The sequence below is a fragment of the Mirounga leonina genome, unplaced genomic scaffold (assembly GCF_011800145.1).
Source record: "Mirounga leonina isolate KUSES-001 unplaced genomic scaffold, KU_Mleo_1.0 Mir_153, whole genome shotgun sequence".
Lineage (NCBI taxonomy): Eukaryota > Metazoa > Chordata > Mammalia > Carnivora > Phocidae > Mirounga > Mirounga leonina.
In genome coordinates, this window is record NW_023270387.1 from 16,781,733 (window position 1) to 16,802,557 (window position 20,825).

A 20,825-nucleotide genomic window follows, 5' to 3' on the forward strand; every position below is an offset into this window, starting at 1 on the left:
CTTTCTTTCTTTCTTTCTTTCTTTCTTTCTTTCTTTCTTTCTTTCTTCTTTCTTTCTTTCTTTCTTTCTTTCAGATTTTATTTATTTGAGAGAGACAGAGGGAGAAAGAGAGCGCACACGAGCTCAAGCAGCAGGGAGGAGCATAAGGAGAAGGAGAAGCTGACTCCCTGCTCAGCAGGGAGCCCAACGTGGGGCTTGATCTCAGGATCCTGGGATCACGACCTGAGCTGAAGTCAAACGTTTAACCGACTGAGCCACCAGGCACTCCCAGGGTCCATCTTTCTAAGTCACCCAGAAGTCCTAAGTGCTCAAGTTGCAAACAGTGTATAGCTTGCAAATCTCTGACATGAAGATCGAGTTCAGGATGCTTGAAGGTTCTTTTCCTTGGGGGCCTGAGGGATAGATTTTAGCATTTACTTTGAATTATTAATATACATTACAGGATCTGCTTGTTCAATAATTTGCATTTGTTTTTCCCGTGATGTTATTATTAGTCACCATCTCTCCCGGAGACAAGAATAATGACCATCACAATGACAGTGTGCAGTGAAGTGTTGGGGGAAACACAGCAGGGGCCCCCAGGTTACTGCTGGCGCTCCCAGAACTGGAGGTGTCATGGAAGTGATTCCTTGGGACGCAGGGTCCCTCTATGACTCTGACCTTGCCTTGCACTAAGCAGTACTGAAGGATGTAGGGAAACCACTAAGACAAGGGATGCTAGAAATAAACGTGCTATCTATATCCCAGAGAGGGTCATGGGGTTGAGCAGCAGAAGGCGAGCCACTCCTGGGGGCACCACAGCAGTCCACGTCCCAGCCATCCATGGCCAGAGCTCCGCAGAGACGGGCTTTCCCCTGCCGTGGCCTCTGGGCTTCAGCACAACCAGGAGCTTCGTGGACCAGGACAAGGGGAAGACTGTCAGGATCTTCACAGCCAGTGTCTCTATTTACTGGCAATCCTGTGGCCACCAGAGAAGAGAGAGGGTTTGAGCATCACCCCGGCTCAGGTTAGTTTGATGGGCTTATATTGAGGCCCATTCTGTGCCAAGCTCTGGGGATAGCAGAATGAATCAGACATGACCTCTGTCCCAAGAGAACTCAGAGTCTAGCAGCAGAAACAGACGTGTTAGCAGGTTATCTGGATGTAATGGGAAGCACTCCAAAAATGTGCCATGTGGAGGGTCATGAGCCCACAGGTTGCCTCCACCAGCCTCGGGGGCTTCCGGGAAGGCTTTCTGGAAGAGGTAACCCAGAGCTTAGCCTTAAAGGAGTATGTCAGGCAGGCTGAGAATGAGATAAAAGCATTCTAGGAAAAGAAAACAAAGTGTGGGGGGCGAGGAGACCTCAGGACAGCTGGAGAAGCTATAGGAGCAGATCAGGGCCAGTTGCATAAAGGAAAGGTCTCTGCTAAAGATCTGGTATGTGGTCTTATTCCTAATGCTTAAGTATTTGCAATACATTTCCTGACACTCATCCCCATGCAATGTTCTCTTTCTCCTCTGTGCCTTCCTGCTCCAGTCATCAGGCTCTGCTTCATACCAACCTCTTCCTTTTGGGGTCTCCTCTCCCTCTGCTTCCTCTTTCCCTCCGTTTGTCACTCACAAAGAGAGACAGTACAGCAGGGCTGGGATGGAGGTGGCATTCGTGGGGCTTCAGAGGCAAAGAGAAGCCGAGCTTGCCTGTCTGAGTTGGAGGAGGTTCCTTTCTCAGGGTGCTCCTGGGCAGTGACAATTTGCAAGCCCTTTGGCTTGAATCTGATCCTATTGCCTTCCCCCAAGGTATGGCCTCCTGCTTGGCACCCCGCGGACAAGAATGCAGAATGCAAGGAAACACAGGAGGAAAAGCAGGCTGGTACTTGTGAGCCTTTAGAGGCACAGCTTTTAGTTTACTGGTGTGGGTCTCCCCTTCCCTCCATGACCTTCCGCATCTGTGATCTGTGTCTGCACGGGGACCACATCGCCACCTCTGGGTCTCTTGGTTGAGAAAGTTGTGCTCCCCAGGCATAATCTCCCTCCTCCTCCGTCCTCCTGCACTCCTGAAATGACCTGTCACACCATCCTCTTCACCTCCCCCCTTCCAGGTGCAGAGAATGAGACATCCCCTCCCCTCCACAGCCACTCCCACCTGTCCATCTCTGTTTTGCCTCTCGGGGATCTTGCCTGTCTGTCATCTTCTCTCCCTCCTGTGTTAGTTAGGTCCTTCTCTTCGACCCATAAGCATGTTCATTCGAAAGCAAACCTTGACGCCCATTCACCACCGGCTTCTACTCAGTCCCTCTCCTCCCCTTCCTTTCTAGTTTCTTGGAAAGAGAGATCTTCCTGGAAGATCTGCTTCCATAGCTCCGATTTGCTGTTGAACTGTGCCATCTGACTTCTGGTCTCCTCACTCTACTCAAGTTCTCTTATGAAGGCACCAGTGGCTACTTCTCTGCAAAGTGAGGGGGTCTTTGTCAGGTGTGATCTCATGGCCTCTGTCAGGTGTGATATTGTGTACAAGGCCTTCCATGATCCAGGCCCTCCCCACCTCCCCATCTTTACGTCCCACCATTCCCAAGGCCATATTTTATGCTCTAGCAGCACTAATTTGCTGTGGTTCTTCCTATTTATTAGGCTTTTTCTCTCCAGTTTGACCTGTGCTTAGGCTGTGCCCTTTTCTTGGGATTCCCTATTCTTCATCTCATTCCTCCTCGACTGGCCAACACTACTCATCCTTTAGGACCAGGTGTGTGTGTGTATCATCTTTTGCAGGCATGCCTGATTCTGTCCCCAGGCTGAGTCTGGTGCTGTGCATCTATTTATCTTTATCATTGCTTTTATCAGATGATGTTTTTAGTATTGATTTAGGTACTTCTCTCTGCCACATGAGTGTGACTAGGGGAAGGGCCCTGTGCTTTATTCCAGCATTTAGCACAGTGCATGGCACACAATGGTGCCAAATGAATAAATAAATTCTGCCTAGATAAATAGTCATAGAAGAGGAGATAGTTGACTTGCAATGTGAAGCGTGAACATCGCCCCATAGAGAGGGAGGACAAGGGGAAGGGCATCATTGCTGGGTTAGGTCAGGTTCCCTAGAGGCAGAGTCTGAGCTGGGGATCCTTAGGAAAGTGGGGGATGCCCCAGGGGAAGAGAGCTCAGCAAGGACGAGGTCTGAGCTGGAGACCAGATTCAGCCTGGGCCACCAGGAGCTCTGGCACATGACCTGCATACAGAGTTGGTCCCCTGGTCCCCTGTGTGGGTTTGTCATTGGCCAAGAGCTACCCTTGGAGTGGAGGGGGGCAATGGAGTGGGGTCATAATCCTCTGGGCTTCCAATCAGCCAAGACCAGCTGTGAGTTATCATTAGCCCATAGTCACGGTGGCTGAGGATGAGGGCCCCGGGCAGGATCCAGAAAGCACCATCACACTTTCAGCAAAGAAAATGGCACAACTTGGTCCATTTGGGGAACTGCAAAGTGTTGAGTATTGCTGGACTAGGAGAAGTAAGTGAGCTGGGTCTGAGAGATGTGGGGGCAGCTCCTGGAGAGCCCTTTGTGATCTGCCGAGTGTATGAGACGTTTTACTCAAGCCATGGAGAGGGTATTGGATTAATGGCTTTCAATTGCATTAAAAGATGCTGGAGTGGCAGTGGAGAGTGAAGGGAGGAGAGGGGCAATACCAGAGGGGAAGACCAGTCAGGAGAATATGCAGTAGTCAAGGTGAAGGTGGTGAGGGTCTGAACCACAGCAGTAGCCGTGGGGATGGGGGCTGTCGGATACAAGAGAGATTAAGGTCAAAAGGGAAGGCGTTTCTAGTCAGGGAGCAGTGTTGGCAGCCACCTACCTCTCTGGAGAGGGAGACCTGCTCTCCTGGCCCTTACAGTAGTCTTATTTCCTATCAGGTACCCACCCAGGCCAGGGCTATAGGATTTGGCTCATCTGAATCGAAACAGGGCAGTGCAAGGGCAATGCACTTCCAAGGTTGTATGTTAAGGGATTTCCTTGTTTTACGAATGAAAAATACATGAGGGGAACCATGTGTCAAGGGCCCGCTCAGCATGAGGCATTGCGCTAGGCACCCAGCAGGGAGCGAGGGGAAGATTGAGATAAAGATCAATAAAGTGTGGTTCCTGCCCTCAAGTTGCTCATGGTCTTGTAGGTGAGACAGAAATGTAGACAACTAACCATAATATAAGGCAGATTGTGATGCATGCTTCCACAGTGGTGAACACGTGCTTGATCTTGGCCAAAGGTGAAAAGGAACACAAGTATAAATAACATTCTGGCTGCCCAGATGAGGGAGTGATTAATTCTCACCACAGGCTCCAATAGTCTTGCTTTACAGAAGAGGCGACATCGGAGCAGGGTCTGGGGGCAGAGAGGGCGGTTGACGGGTGAGGAATGGCATCCTAGGTAGAAGGACCAGCAAAGGCAAGTCATTCTTTAGGGGGTGGAAAAAAACAATCTCAAAGGAATGAATAAACTGGGGTTTACCTAAAACAAATCCACAATACAGCTGGAAATAGAAACACCAGAGTTCTACATTTTGGTATTTTAGTCTAAACTTTAATTGAATTCTTATTACCCTCTCATTACCTTGGAGAAAACAGTTTAAACTCCTGGGGGGAAATAATGCTATGTAAACAGAAGGCACGGAAATAAATAGGTATATTAGTGTTACAAACAATTTAAGTCTGTTCGGATCCTAATAATAATAGTTGACTGATATAAACGACACTACTTGCCAAGATTACGTTCAACCTGCTCCGACCCCCCTCTGGGGCTGCCACTCTCGAGACAGCTCGTCCAGAGAGGTGGGTGTTCTCTGGGCCAACCGTGTTTCTCTCCCGCAACCCTCTCTCTCCTGTAGGTCAACAATGAACGCTTATATCTGCCTCTGAAGCTGGGACAAGGGAAAATAAATATCTTTTCCTTTGGCTTCCACGTGGTGGTGGAGACAGAGTTCGGCCTCAAGGTCGTGTATGACTGGAAGAGCTTCCTGTCGGTCACAGTCCCCCGGAGCATGCAGAATGGCACGGTCGGCCTGTGTGGCCGCTATAACAGCAACCCCGAAGATGATCTGGAGATGCCCATGGGTCTGCTTGCTTCCAGCGTCAGTGAGTTTGGGCAGAGCTGGGTGAAGAGGGACACCTTCTGCCAGGTTGGCTGCGGGGACCGCTGCCCTTCATGCGCCAAGGTGGAAGCGTTCTCCAAGGTGCAGCAGCTGTGCAGCCTGATCCCCAACCAGAACGCCGGCTTCGCCAAGTGTCACAGCAAAGTGAACCCCGCCTTCTTCTACAAGAACTGCCTGTTTGACTCTTGCATCGATGGGGGCGCGGTGCAGACCGCCTGCAGCTGGCTGCAGAACTACGCCAGCACCTGCCAGACTCAGGGGATCGCCGTGACCGGCTGGAGGAATTACACGTCCTGCTGTGAGTCCTTCCCCCTCCCTCTCTCCTCAGTTGCTGTGGGCGGGCCACTATTCCAGCTCCACAGAAGTCCACGGAGCAGAGCCCTCTAAGGATATGCACTTGGAATTGAATCTGACCTCTGAAACAAGATGTGTAACCTCCCAGAGCCTCCATTTCCTTATCTGTAAAATGGGAATAATACCCCTTATTTCATGTGTTGCTCTGGAGACGAAATAAGATCGCGTGCATAAAGCACAGAGCACCGTATATGGCATTTAGACTCGGCAAGGGCACAGCAATTTTAAGAAAGGACTAATGGGGGGAAGAGTTAGTTAGTAGGCTCGTTTGTTCGAGAACCTCATGGGCCCATCACGGCGCTTGTCATTTACATGCTTTCTCTAAGTGTGCTATTCTGTTGGATTCATATATGTCAAGTGTCCGTCTTTGTGTTTACGAAACATAGCAGAATGTTAAAAGCATGAGAAGGAGAATTAGAGCCCCTGGATTCTAGCTTTGCTCGGTCCTTAAGTGTTGGTGTGACCTGGGAGCAATTTGCTTTTCCTCCCCGGTTCTTAGTTTCCCCCTGATGATGCTTTGATAATGCCGCTGCCTCCACCCTTTATGCTACAGAAACATCCAGAGGATCAAATTAGGTAGTTGAAAGCATAACACACTGTTCGCATGCCAAGTGGTGTTGCTGTTATATTAACGGTTTGCTCTGAGCCAAGCCCAGTGCTAAACGCTTTATCAACATTATCTCGTTTATTCTCCTCAATAACCCAATTAGTCAGGGAGAAACAGAGACTCAGAGGAGTTAAATAACTTGCCTAAGGTCATACAATCTCAGTGGCAAAGTCAGGATTCGACCTTCTAACCCCAAAGCTCAGGCTGTCAACTCATATACATTGTACTGGTGTTATGTACTAGAATAATTTGTCTGCATTGAGCACATCATAATAGGAAAAGATTGGGCAGAGGAACCCCTAGTGGTCTTTGTCCGGTCTGCCGTGGTCCATTTTCCCATCTCGATCTCATTAGCGACAGCAAATTTCTTCTAGGCCTAAGTGTATGAAAAGGTTACAAATGGATGCTGAACGCACAGAACTCTAAATAAGTGATCCAGTGGGGGTCCCAAAGAATAAACTCCCTTTCCTTCCTGGAAAAGGGGTGATTTCGATGAAAACCCAGAACCAGGGTTGTAGTTTAATGTTCCCACGGCTGGTTTACATCCCACATAATTGGATTCATGCAGATTGGGGGGGGGGGGGGGAAGGACGGGAGGAAGTAGAGAGAGAGAGAGAAAGATGCTAATACCATTTCAGCCAGGCTTGGTCTCTGAGTGAGAGGTTGTGGGGATGATGCCAGCAGGAGTCACTGTCCTGGACGAATTGTCCTCTGGTGACTGCAGTGAAATAAATATGCTTGTAAAAAAGTCAGGGTCTGGATAAGTCCCCAGAGCTACTCTGGATTCATTGGGGTCAGCACGGGGGTAGCCAGAGAGCTTGCCTTCACCTAAATCAGAAAACCGGGCTTTGGACCCGGGGACCTAAATATCTTGTGGGATGGGGAAACTCCATTGGGAAAGAGACTGCCTGCTTCCTCCTGAGACTTTCTGTAAGGAGTTCTCTCTTTTCCTGTAGCCAGGTCGTGGTGGTTGAACTACTCCCTGGGGCGGCTGGGATGGGGGTCAGGACACAGTGGATGCCAAAAACCATTGCTTCTAGCTGCCATGCACAGGGAAATCATAGGCAAGAACTGTTTGTAGAGGGGGGTAATGTCAAGAACTCTCACCTTAAATGACAGTGCTCAATTGTTGTCACTCACGGGAAGGAAAAGGAATTGTGTTGGGAAGCCTCTTCCTTACCCGGGAGGAAGAAAATGCCCCTACCTCTATCAAGCTTGGACCCATAGGGCTAAAAATGGTGCAGGATTGGGAAACAGTTTTGAAAAGGAAGACTCTGTAGGGTATGAAGACCATTTTTTCTTGTTCTTCTGCCTCTCCACCAGCAACCCTTCCCTCTCCCCTCCTCAAGTTCTACACAGACATGGGTTGCCTCCTTTATATATAGTAATGGGGAGCTCTATCCAAGGCACTCAAAGCAGAGTCTGTCCTGCTTCACCCTTGGCCTTGGGCCCCATCCCTGCCTAGACCAGCTGCCTGCCAGCAGGGCTGAGGCTAGGATGCATGAGGGCCAGTTAGACCTCCCCCGACCTTGGCATTTCAGGATGGGGGCAAAGATCCGAAAAAGAGTTCCTGAGGAGATAGATGCTTGTAGTGATTGGGGAAAAAAAAGAAATGCTAAAATAAGAGAAAAATTATACTTTAAAGAAGGTATGTGGGTGGGGATGGGGGGGCGGGCACAGTTGGAGGCAGCTGAGTTTTCCATTTTGAATTTCAGAAGCAGAGAAAAGCTGCAGGAGACTGAGTTCTAACCCAGCCGTTCCATCTGAGAGACTGGTGAACACAGAAAGCCTGTCTTCAACAGGGTCTGTGACCACAGGGGATGTGGCATGAACGTCTGAGAAGTGAGGGCAGGCTTCACATCCCCCCGCCCCCCAAGAATTAGTCCAATTCAACACTCACATGTCGAGATACGAGACATGGTGTTTTCAGGAGGAAAACGGGGTAGTCCGGAACTGTCAAACTTACCCCTTATTGGTGACAAGGCAGAGTGCTGTTGTTTTTCAATGATATTGGCTGTTCCTATCAATGGGATAATTCATTACCCAATTACCATATTTGTGAATGCTTTGGAAAACTTCACCCAAGTTGAACAAATAGGTTTAGAGGGGGAGAGGGAGGTCCGTTGTCTTAATTACTAACCCCTCCTTAAAATTCATTCAGCTGAGTCTGTCATTCTTCAGCCCCTTAATGGGGGACTTAAATTAGCGTTGTAGATGGTGAGAGTACAATAAGCCACAGGAGAGGAAATCATCAATGCCTAACACTGACTTGTGCCCGGCACTGTTCTAAGTGCGACATGAGTCCTCGCTTGTAGTCTCCGCCCAGTCATCCCGTAAAGCAGGTGCCATTAAGAGTCTCATTTTCTTTTCTTTTTTTTTTTTTTAAAGATTTTATTTATTTTTTTGAGAGAGAGAGAGAATGAGAGAGAGAGAGCACAAGAGAGGGGAGCGGGAGAGGGAGAAGCAGACTCCCCGCCGAGCAGGGAGCCCGACGTGGGACTCGATCCTAGGACTCCAGGATCATGACCTGAGCCGAAAGCAGTTGCTTAACCAACTGAGCCACCCAGGCGCCCAAAAGTCTCATTTTCTAGAGGAGGAAAGTGAAGCTCTGAGAAAGGTCGGAACTTTCCCAAGAAAAGCGGCTCCTGGCAGTGCTCTTTCTGCTGGGTGGTGCTGCCTCTCTGACCCTGGGCAGACCACGGACCCTGGGGACGCCCCCCCCCCTGATGCTGCAGGGGAGTGTACAGGACCTCTGTACAAGATCAGGTCTGTGGGGGTGTCTTCCAACTTTGGTGGGCCACTGTGAGGATTAAGTGGGATGATGTCTCATAACCCATGCCACCCCACGCTTGACACTTGGTGAGTGCTCAGTCAGAGCTGAGTATCATTTTCATTTTCCCTTTCTTATTCAGAGTCCTGGATCCCAAGTCCGGTCATTAGGGGTTCTTTTACAGATTTCTCTGCAGATCCAATAAATTCTTGTTGAATAAATTCTTCTCCTACTACAACTGTTCCCACTATTAATAGCAGACGCTGTTGTTGAAGTACCAGGCAGTGGACTAGGAGCTGTGCAAAATACACCTCATTTTATCTTAACAACTACTTGGTGAGGGAGATATTATCTGCACTTGACAGAGGAGGAAATGGGTTTCGAGAGAGTAGGTAACCTGCCCAGGTGACAGCGCTAGTTAGCGGCAGATCCAGGACTCAAACCACTCAGCCCAATTCCACAGCCCTTGTCCACTGCATTGTACCGCATCGCTTTTCGGGGGGATCCGTCGTCCTGCCCCCGCCGAGGCACAAAGGCTAAAGAAATCAGTGTACCGGCCCCAACAACAGTCACATTCATGACCACAGTGGAAATCCAGGGGTAGAGCTATCATCCCCCACAGCTCTCGGTACTTCATTTGGGTGGAGAAAATCAGTATTAGGAGTTTTAAAGTTTGTTCTCAAGAATCAAATGTTTATTAACCCTACCTGCCCTGTTCTCAGGACTGTTTTGGGTGCCACGGAAGAATCTGAGGTGCAAAATAGGTTATAGTCCAGTTGGGGAAATGGGACCAGCATACTTGGAACAATGGGCATCTCTAAATAGCTGGTGTATCTTCTCAGATATTAAAATGTATTGTAGAGCTTCAGTAACAAAACCAAGTTAACACTGGGACATGAATAGAAAGATGAACCAGTGGGAAGATGAGAAAAATCCAGAAATAGGGCCCAAACACTAAAGAGAAATTAGTATTCCATAAAGCTGGTATTTCAAATTACTGGGGGAAACAAAATGTATTCTTTAATAAATAGGCAAGGAACAAAGGACAAGAAGAAGGGGGGGGAATTGCTAAATCCCCGCTTTACTTCTCACTCAAAAATAAAATCCAGACAGAACCAGGATCAAACATAAAAATGTCAGTTATAACAGTACTAGGAGAAGACAAAGGCATTTTTGTTTTGTATTTGTTAATCTTGCAGTAGAGAGGGCCTTTCTAAGCAAAACGCCCAAAGCCAGAAGAAAAACCTCATAAATTCGACAACTTTAAAAATTTAAATTTCCACACGGCAAAAACAATCGAATACAGGTCCCCCCCCAAAAAAAGAAGAAGCAATTTAAAAGCCAAACAGTAAATACTTTGTAACACATGACAGACAGAAGTCTATTTTTAATTTTTAAAAAGCTTTTACAATGTAGTAAGAAAAAAATTCAACACCAAAAATGCGCAGGAGGACACAGAAAGGCAGTTCACGGAAGAAGACATACAAATGGATTATAAGCAAGTGAAAAGCTGATCAGCCTCATGAAGAACTGCAAACTAAGTAAGGATATAGTGGGGTTTTTTTCAATTTTTTTTATTGCGGTAAAATACACAGAACATGAAATTTATGTTCTGAACCATTTTTAAGCTTACAGTTCCGTGACATTAAGTACTCAACATTGTTGCATTCACATTGTTGTGCAACCTCCACCACCATCACTCCCCAGAACTCTTTTTATCTGGCAACACTGAAGCTCTGTACTCATGACACACGAACTCCTCACGCCCCACCCACCCCAGCCCCTGGCAGCCGACTGTTCTGTTTTCTGTCGCTATGAACTTGAAGACTTCCGGTACCTCCTCTATGTGGACTCACACAGCATCTGTCTTTTGTGGGTGGCTTATTTCACTTAGCATAATATCCTCAAGGTTCATTCATGTTGTGGTACATTGCAGAATCTCCTTCCTTTTTTAAGGCTGACTAATATTCCATTGGGTATGTATAGACCACATTGGCTTATCCATTCATCCATCCAGCGATGCCTGGAGTGCTTTCATGTTTTTGCTCTTGTGAAAAATGCTGCTATGAACATAAGCACATAAAGGTCTCTTTGAGGAACTTCTTTCCAATTTTTTGAGCATATATCTAGAAGTGGAATTGCTGGATCCCATGATAATTCTATTTTTAATTTTTTGAGGAACTGCCATATTGCTTCCCACAGCAGCTGTACCATTTCCATTCCCACCAAAGTGCACAAGGGTTCTGATTTCTCCGCACCTTTGCCAACACCGGGTTCTCTGAGTTTTTTAAATAGTAGCCATCCTACTGAGTGTGAGGTGGTTTTTCATTGCAGTTTTGATCTTTATTTCCCTGATGATTAGTGATGTTAAACATATTTCCATGTGCTTACTGGCCATTCATATATCATCCTCTCTGTCTATTCAAGTCATTTGTCTATTTTTGAATCGAGTTTTTGTTGTGGTGGTTGTGTTGAGTTTTACGAGTTCTCTATATATTCTGGGTAGTAATCCCATATATATGTATGTGTGTATGTATATGTCATATTTATGTATGACATTTAACCTTTCGCATTTCCAAGGGTCAGAAGGTTTGGTGCTAAACAGTCAGCGAGGATGTGCGAAAATAAACCTCCTCATGTAGCACTGGCAGGAGGATGAATTGGCACAGCCTCTTTATAGGGCAATTCGGTTGCATCTATCAAAAATTTAAACGTACAAACCCTTTGACCCAGTAATTCCACTTCCAGGATTTTATTATACAGAATCATTTACTCATGAGGTCAAAGATATATGTCTACGGATGTTCACTGCAGCATCATCATAAACATAGAAAATATGCATACCAGGTAGCAGTGCAAAAACCGTAATTCAAGGGTAATGGAAGGAATACCATCATGAAAAAGCAATGAGCGGGGATATATGTATATTATGCTCCTATTCATGTGAAAAAAATGGGAATAGAATACACACATGCATGCACATGCACGTGCGCATACACACACACACACCTGGGTACTTGTATATGCATAGAAGATTTCTAGAAGATTCAACTCTAATTGTTACCGGAGGTTGCTTTTCTGTTGCACTTTTACTTGTATGGCTTACATTGTCTACCACAGGCAGGTAGTACCTTTTAAATTAAATAATATATATAGTAGATCGTGATATTGGTTACATGAATCTATACATGTAAAATCCATAGAATTGTGCACCCAAAAAGTCCATTTTTACCATTAAGTAATATAAAAAATAAAATGTGCCCCAAATGTGTACTGCATATGGTATAGAGAAGTTCCAGCATAATAGTACTCATGTTTTTCATTTACACTGATTAAAGTAATAGCCTCTATAGATCAGAGGGGGAAGCGAACCATGAGAGACGATGGACTCCCTAGAACTTTTAAGCAAACCTGTCTTTAGTGATTGGCTAACACTGAACACTTATGTGCTAAGCGCTGTTCCAGCCAGGCAGGCTCACATGATTCCTCCCCCCACCCCAGCCATGAAGTAGGTGCTGTAAGTATGTGCATTTCACAGGGAAGGAGCTGGGGCCCAGAGAGGCTAAGTAACTGGCTCCAGTCTCCTGCAGCTGGCTCCAGAGTCATGCTCTTCACCAGGACCCTAACTGCCTTCCCTAAGAGCATCCACGCGCATTTGAAAATGGTAGAACATAGTTCACACACACACTCACACATACACACAACACACACTTGCCTCCTCAGAAATCCAGGGGCCCAGGGGCCCCTTTTTGGACAGTCTATGCACACCTGGTTTAGAAAAGATTCTGGGGAAGTTCTGGGGTGAAGGCGAGTTGCCATTGGTGTAAGGGTGGGGGGAGCTTTGCCAATAAGAGGGTCTCCACCTAGGACTTGAAGAGTGGGGAATTTGGGGAGGCCTAGAGGACGAGGAGGGCATGCACAAGGGAGACCAATATGAGCCAGGGTCTAAAAGCGGCCATGAGGGGTGCCCGACTGAAGTCGAGATGCATGTCGGGAGGTGGGGTGAAGCTTGCAGGTCAGAGCGCACCTCAAAAAAATACGGCTGAGCAGAGGACAAAGATTATGTGAGGGAACTCCAGTAACCTCATCCGCTCTGTGGTCCATCGTTTAAGCAGGAATGAGTCGGATGGAGGCTTTCCAGAAACAGAGGGAGTCGTAGTGAGAAAGTGAGGCAGCTCACCCCCCGCCAGGCCTCCCTGAGTGGGGGAAGCCGAGGCCGGAAGGAAACCGTGCACGGTCCTTGTGAGCGGGCGAGGCCTGACGTGTGTCTTGTGTTCCAGCCGTCACCTGCCCTCCCAACAGCCACTACGAGAGCTGCGTGAGTCTGTGCCAACCACGCTGTGCCGCCATCCGCCTCAAGAGCGACTGCAACCACTACTGCGTGGAGGGCTGTCAGTGTGACGCGGGCTACGTCCTCAATGGCAAGAGCTGCATCCCGCCCCACAGCTGCGGCTGCTACTCGGACGGCAAATACTACGAGGTAGGCGGCCCAGCCCTGCCCGTCCCTCCTTGCCAGCTCAGATTTCCCTCCAACCCCAAGAGCTTGGTCACGGTTGACCAGTCCTCCCCCTTGGTTAGGAAAAGAGGGTGCTTGTCTGCAGGGAGGTGGGACAGGGCAAGGAGGCTAAGGAGAGGTCGGGTGAGGCCCTTGCTCACTGAGGAGCAGATGAGGAAACGTGCTTGGGCCTCAGTCCCTTCCTGTCCTTGGCATTGGGAGGCCCCCTACACTTGCCCGCGCTCTCCACTAGCATTTGCGTCTCTCTCCCCGCCATGCCTTTCTCTAGGCCCTTCTGATTTCCTGTCCTGTAAATCTCAGTGAAAGCTTCTGGGGTGTCTATAGTTGGAAAATACGGTGGCTGTGAATCTGACATTTGTAGCTATCTTAGCTAAGGACATTTTTAACTGGAAAATATGGCGCTCAAGGCCAAGAGGAATGGCCTTCCTTCTCTGGGCTATTGAAGCTTCGTGAAAGCGTGTGAAGGCTACCATCTCCCCGTGTGCCATTTGTCACTCTGGGACCGTCCCCCAGCGAGCTCTATCTGGACTGCTTAGTGCTGTGCCCCCCACATTCTGCCCTCTGCTTCCCTCTCTATGGGGGCTTCAGCAGAGAGCTGATGAAGATGCCCTTTGTAGATGTCACTCAGTAAAACCTTATGTAACAGCTCACTGAATCATTTACTTTTTGTACTTTGAAATCTTTCTTTATTTGCCGTAATACTAAGCTAGAAAAGGTCTTGCCTGGACAAAGTATTTAGTCTGTGGTTCTGCCTCAAGCCCAGTCTCTGCTGAAATGACGTGCACATCTCATACTGGTGAGGAGAGTATCGAGTATCTGCTATCTGCAGATCTGCAGATCTCTGCACTGGAGGTGCTCCCGGGGATGACAAAGCATGTCCCCTGCCTTGAGGAACTTAAAAGTCTATTCAGGAGAGAGAAACGTGCACGTTAAAGAACAAGAGAACGATTACAAAATAACCTATCAACGAGTAAAAAATAATACCCTACAGAACTAACCAATTTTAAATGAAAAAGAACAGCAGCACTTAAAAAAAAAAATCTAATTGAACCGTCTGGATTAGAAATAAATTAGGCAAAAAATAAAGAATGTCTCCTTTTTGTAAAAATGCATCGCCTCGTTCAAGAACCATCAGGTTGACTTTATTCTGAGAGTAAATAAAAGAGAGGGAATATGGGGGTTGCTTTAGGTTCATGTTCAATGGGAAATCTGCTTCAGTGTAGGGAGACAGAAGTGGGGCAGAAGATTAGAAAAGTAATCAAGGAAGACTTCCGGGGAGAGGTGGGTTTAGCTCTTAGAGCTTTCAAATAGCTCTTACCGCTTATTTGAAAGGCAAAGGCAGAACTTGTGAGAAAAAAATAACAAAATAACAATTTTTTCACAGTCTCGGAGGAGAGATAACCAGACTCAAAGCTGAAAAAGCACTCTTGCAATCTCTGCTCCCGGGTCCGGAGACTTACTGAAGAGTCTGCATCCATTAGGGGTGTCATGCGCCCCTCAACAGGGTTGCCGGGTGTCCATGGCATCATGGAACGGAGCCAGGTTTGAGCCTCGCTGAACCACACCGCTGGTGGAGGGACACTGAGCAAGCTGTCATCTCCCTGAGCTTCAGGTGCCCTCTCCATGAAATGTGGCTCTAATACCAGCTCCGTATGGTTGTTGTAGAAATAACATCCGCCAGGTGCCTGGCACCTAGCAGCTCAGTAATTGGGAGATGCTATTGTGTTTGTTGTTTTTATTCCCTTGAATAGCATTTTGTCAATAAAAAAATCCAGGCGTGTTAATGAAATGATGCATATAAAAGCCCTTGGAACTCTCAGGAAACGCAGGTAGAGAGAGCTCTCCGCGGCTATTAGCACTATAAACATGATTATCCAATTTTTATCAGAAAGTCAGTGGGTTTTGACAACGGCTTCTATCTGGGAAGTAGCAAACTTACAGAACAAATAATCCACATCTCCTTGCCACTATTCAAACAAGCTTGGGGGTTTGGTTATACAACAAATTTCTTTGGAAATAAAGGGAGAACACATCTAGCCATTAGCATGTAGGGTACTCACCCAACTGTCATTGCCAGGTCTAACTAAGGTAAAGAAAGCCATGCTGGGCCCAGTGACTTCCCTGTGAAGCTAGCTTCATGATCAAGTTCTCCTGGGGGATGAGTTATTTACCCTTTATCATATCCACATATGCCAGGTTATTTTTCTCTTTCTGCCCATGTAATGTCTGACTTCTTATCAGAGAGAGGCCAGACCATTCACTCAATTACTCTGCAAATCTGATAAGAGAAATAAAGTCAATTTGTGAGGCGGCTGGCACCCAGAATATTTTTCAGGTCTGGAAGGAGGAAAGCCTTGGTTCCAGGAATAACTTCACTTTGAGGACGAAAGAATCAGCAGTGGCATCTTGACGTGCACTGCACTGAGAAAACTTGTCCTGGAGATCTCGTTCTCTATCTATTTACCTTCGAATCCAATCATTACTCATATGTGATAGCTGGGATTTTAATAAGTCTATCCATGAAGCCAGAAACAGTGACCAGACAGAAGCAGAGGCCTTCCTGTGCCTAGTTGGCACATCTCTGGAGAGTGCTGTTCTGGTCAATTGAATTAGTGCCTACATCACGGGTCTTTCGAAGCGGTCTACTTGTTGAGACCACACCCCACCTGGACGATCATGACCAATTTCCAACTATTCCCTGGAGTTCTCAATCTAGAACAAGGGCAAGTTCAAGAGCACAAACTCCACCAAGTACAACTGGGTCTACAGATGATTGCTTGTTTGGGGAAGAATAGGAAATTATAGGCTGCCACCATGGAATATGGTGGTTTGCTACAGGTATTTTATGTAAGTATGTAATTTCTCACCTTCTCAAAGAGCATGAGTGGCTCTTCTCCAGTAAGAATAGCATCTACAATTTATTGAGTGCTTATGCTACGCCAGGAAACATGCCTTATAAGGTCTTATTTAATTTAATCTTCAGGGCTGCCCTGCAAGACTGTATTGTTACCTCCAATTGAGATCTGAGCAAACGGAGGCTCTGGGAGGTTGGTAGTGTTCCTCAGGGTGGACACGTAGGGTCCAGGACTGGAACTGAAGCCCAGAACCTCCCTGTTCTCTAGATCCCTCCCTTCAGAACACGTAGGAATGGAGGTCCTTGCCACCACAGGAAATTCCAAGTAGATAGGTAAAGACAAAGTTTGGAATGGCTGTACTCACTGAATGTTGAAATGACTCATCATAGGAAGTGGTTGTAACTTTCTTTTAACCTAGTTAAGATCTGAAGGGCCACTTTTATCATTCTTGAGCGAACTGAAATTTCATCCTCGAGGTGGAGCTGGTGCTTTCCTACCAAATATTTTTCCTCTTCACCTACTTCCTCTAACAGCTAGACATTCACAGGTTGGCTGTGATTAGGTCTACAATCCAGCTGTATAAGGGACCCAAGTTCTGGACGGAAACCAGTAAGACGAAACGGCATGTTGTCTGGCATCCGAGTGCCGTGGAACCGCTGTCTCATTTACACGGCAGCAAACCCCCTCCTGCTCCCTGTTGCAGATTCCAGCCCCCTTGGCGGGAGGCCAGCCCAGCCCCCAGCCCGGGACAGGGTCCAGATGGGGGCGCCCCCCGGGACGCAGGGGGAAGGGGTCCCCCGGGACTGCCCACAGCCAGCATTCAACCCCGCCACCTCTCTTGCAGCCCAAGCAGCTGTTCTGGAACAGCGACTGCACGCGGCGCTGCCGCTGCTTCCGGCGCAACCTGATCCAGTGCGACCCGCGCCAGTGCAAGTCGGGCGAGGAGTGCGCACTGCGCAACGGGGTGCGCGGCTGCTTCAGCACCAAGACGTCCTACTGCCTGGCGGCCGGCGGCGGCGTCTTCCGCACCTTCGACGGCGCCTTCCTCCGCTTCCCCGCCAACTGCGCCTTTGTGCTCTCCACCATCTGCCAGAAGCTGCCCGACATCTCCTTCCAGCTCATCATCAACTTCGACAAGTGGTCGGCGCCCAACCTCACCCTCATCTCGCCCGTCTACTTCTACATTAACGAAGAGCAGATTCTCATCAACGACCGGGACACTGTCAAGGTGACAAGCCTGTGGTTGATTCTTAAGACACGTGCCCCGGAACAAGGGCCTGGCTAGGGGACCTTGCGGTTTTTCCGGATCACCCACTTGGAGGATAGTAGGTTGTTCCTCTGCATGTGCCCTACACAGATGACCAGATTTTCAGGAATGAAAGTCTAAAGATTCTGCAGGCCTGAGAAGCGGCCCTGTTTTGTCCTTTGCTGACCCTTCTGGGGCCACTAATGACAGCGTGGCTGCTAATAGAGTCTCAGGTGATAAAACGGTAGATAAGGCAGCTTTGACTCTGGATTAATTTCCAAAAAGCATCTTGTTTGTTTTTAAGAGCCTTTAAAAGTGTTCTTGGCTCTGCTCAGCTGTCTCAAGACGAGCTCTTTCATTTCTGCTATCCTTTCTAAAAGCCAGGAGAAGGCAAGCATTTGCCTATAAAAATAATGACCTCGCTAAAAACCTGATGGAGCATCCCCCACTATCAGAGGGCTCCGTGACGACAGAGCAAGCGAAAGAAAATGGGAGGCTGAATACGGTGGATTTCTCTTAGGTTGGCCCTCCCTTAGCCTGGCTGGCTGGTCTCTGGTGAATCTTAGACTGGCATATTAAATAAATGTGAATCTCCAACCAACCGCCATAACTGATATGGCTCCCCAACTTGGATTCCTCCCGCCCCTTCCATGTAAGATATATTTTGCTCTGATAAACTCTGGAAAGCCACCTCCAGCCTCTCAGCTAATCCAGGCTGCTCACAAGCTGGCAGACCTGAAAGATGGCACCAGTCCCCAGTGCTGTGAGTCCAGCTGGGGAGGGGCAGGGAGAGAGCCAGGACACACACATTAACGTTTTCCAGAATTAAGCTTATTGTGTGTATTCTGCTTTCCACCACTGGCTCATTGCATTGAGCGTATCTTTGTTTGGAAAATCATCAGATAGCTTAGTGTCCAGCGTTAGGCAAAAGACTGGCGGTATTTTGCAAACTTAAAAGGAAGAGTCTGGATTTTAATACTTGTTTTTAACTTCAGTGAAAGCTGCTACTGTTTTTGACACTCCAGTTCTTCTTACAAATTGGCCCACATAGACACAACTGCATTGCTCCCGAATACGGGAGCTAGAAAGTCAAAATGACCACCCGAGAGAGCAAAACTGACATTATTGCTGAATAAAATACTCCAAGCTGGCCAAAATGGTAAAGAATCATATTTTGCAAAAGGGGTCTGCTTTTTTTTTAAGAAACAAAAGTTACTAATAACCGGGGGTGAGGGGGAATCAATTTATTTGGTAAGTACAGGAAAAGCACATTATGTTCTGTCCTAAGGGCTCAGAAAAGAAACTATTAGAAAGTAGGTGAATGATGAATGCAGAAAATACTGTGCCTATAGGACCGTTGGGGTGGGGGAGACCTCCAGTTTGGACCTTATACACAAGAAAACAATAAACATGGCAGTGATCCCCAGATTCATTTCAACCGTGTTTGACATTCCTTAGCACAGGATTGGGATTTCATTTCAGTAATTGGTTTCTGCTGGGGAAAGTTTTATACAAAAATCCAGCCATTTGTAGTGGGTTGTACTTTTATAATGTTTTCTTATCTTTCTGCCTCCATGTTTTGCTGCTTTGGGGGAACTGTGGACAGTATGACGAGTAAATGCCTTTAAACTCTAAGGCAGTGTTCAGCAAGCTACAGAATTTGACCAAATCCACTTGCTGCCATTTTTTTTAAAAATAAAGCTTTATTGGAATGCAGCCTCCTTAATTTAATTACATATTGTCTATGGCTGTTTTCATGCCCTGAGGGCAGAGTTGAGTAGCAATAGCGATCATATAGCCCACAAAGCCCACAAACATCTATAGTGGCCCTTTATAGGAACAACTGCCAACCCCTACTATAATCTACTTTCTCTACCCCCTCTCCCACAGGTGAATGGCACACAAGTGAATGTTCCATTTATAACTGGGCTGGCAACCAAAATCTACAGCAGTGAGGGGTTCCTGGTAATAGACACCAGCCCCGACATCCAGATCTACTACAATGGTTTCAACGTCATAAAAATCAGCATCAGCGAGAGGCTGCAGAACAAAGTATGTGGTCTCTGTGGCAACTTCAATGGGGACTTAACCGATGACTATGTGACCTTGCGGGGGAAGCCAGTGGTGAGCAGCGTGGTGCTGGCCCAGAGCTGGAAAACCAATGGCATGCAGAAGAGGTGAGAGTTCCAGCTGCTAGACTCAGTGTCCCACATCCCCCCGTGTCCATGACAGGTGTTAATGAGGAATGCACTCTCTAGAGTAGCACCACTCCTCTCCTGCAAAGAGCTGAGCCCTAGGTCTTGGGAGTTTTCATGAGACAAATAGGCACAGCAGAGGCCTAAGTAATTTCTTGAATGGCAGAGGAAGGAACTGGGCTTAGATGATATGATTCCAAGTCTTCATGTCATCTAGCCCTTGGCCGAACAGAAGCGGGTGCCCAGGATTAAACCCTGAGGTCTTGACCAGCTGCCCACCTGCTGGGACTTGGGAGAAAAAGTCCCTTGCTTCCCAGGGCTGGGTCTAATTATGTGCCCGTGACTCTCACCAGAATGCAGGTAGAGTTTGGCAGAGATCAGGAAAGCCTTTTCAAAAACGGAAGTCACCAAAGTTATTATGAGGCCCCTCTCTTGCCAGTTGAGATAGAATGAGTTAAACAAGTTATTCCAAAGGTACTTAATTCAGATTACCTCTGAGCTGCTGAATTTTGTAATACATTTCTGGATCTATAGATATGCTTCTTTTTCATGCTGATTCTTTGCTTTTATAAAGGTTCCATCCCTTGTACTTTAGCATCAGCTAAATGCCCAGATGGGGAAATGACGCACATATAAACAGAATACTATCTCATAAATTAGACGATCCTGAATTATAGGACCCAGAGCTGAAAAAACCTCAGGCAATATCTAGTCCAATCTCTTCCTTTTCTAGGTGAAATGGAAGCTAGAGCAGAATGAATTACATGAGGGGCCCTGTAAGTGGCAAAGTCCAGAATCTCCTCCTGAGGAGTTACGATTCTGTTTGAGCTTCTCCCTTCTTCCCTTTCTTCTTTCCTCCCTTTCTCTCTTTCTTCCTTCCTCCCTTCCTTTTCTTCCTTTATAAACTATTTCAGCTGGATACCAATTTTCTTGTGACGGTTTTGCTTTTGGTCTCTGATAGCTATATGGGAGGTGGTTTAGAAGGCTTCTAGACAACTATACCAACTATCATTATTACTATTATTGATTAATAATAATAGTAACTCTCATTATTATTATGGTTGTTATTGGTTATTATATCAATACCTGTTCATGGTTATGGTATCAATCCTATCGAAGGTTAACAGTTTTCATATCGGTATCTGCCTTTCATCGACACGTTGGCCTCCGACC

General features: G+C 47.1%; 1 protein-coding gene across 2 annotated transcripts in view; it reads left to right on the forward strand.

Moving 5' to 3' along the window:
• Positions 1-20,825, forward strand: part of LOC118013327 (tubulin-specific chaperone cofactor E-like protein) — a 160,120-nt gene that overhangs the window by 126,216 nt on the left and 13,079 nt on the right. For both annotated transcript variants that reach the window (XM_035009153.1, XM_035009154.1), the window contains 4 exons: positions 4,846-5,407; positions 13,121-13,320; positions 17,056-17,439; positions 19,348-19,634. In XM_035009153.1, the coding sequence (XP_034865044.1) occupies positions 4,846-5,407; positions 13,121-13,320; positions 17,056-17,439; positions 19,348-19,634 (1,433 nt within the window). The remainder of the gene's footprint in view (positions 1-4,845; positions 5,408-13,120; positions 13,321-17,055; positions 17,440-19,347; positions 19,635-20,825) is intronic.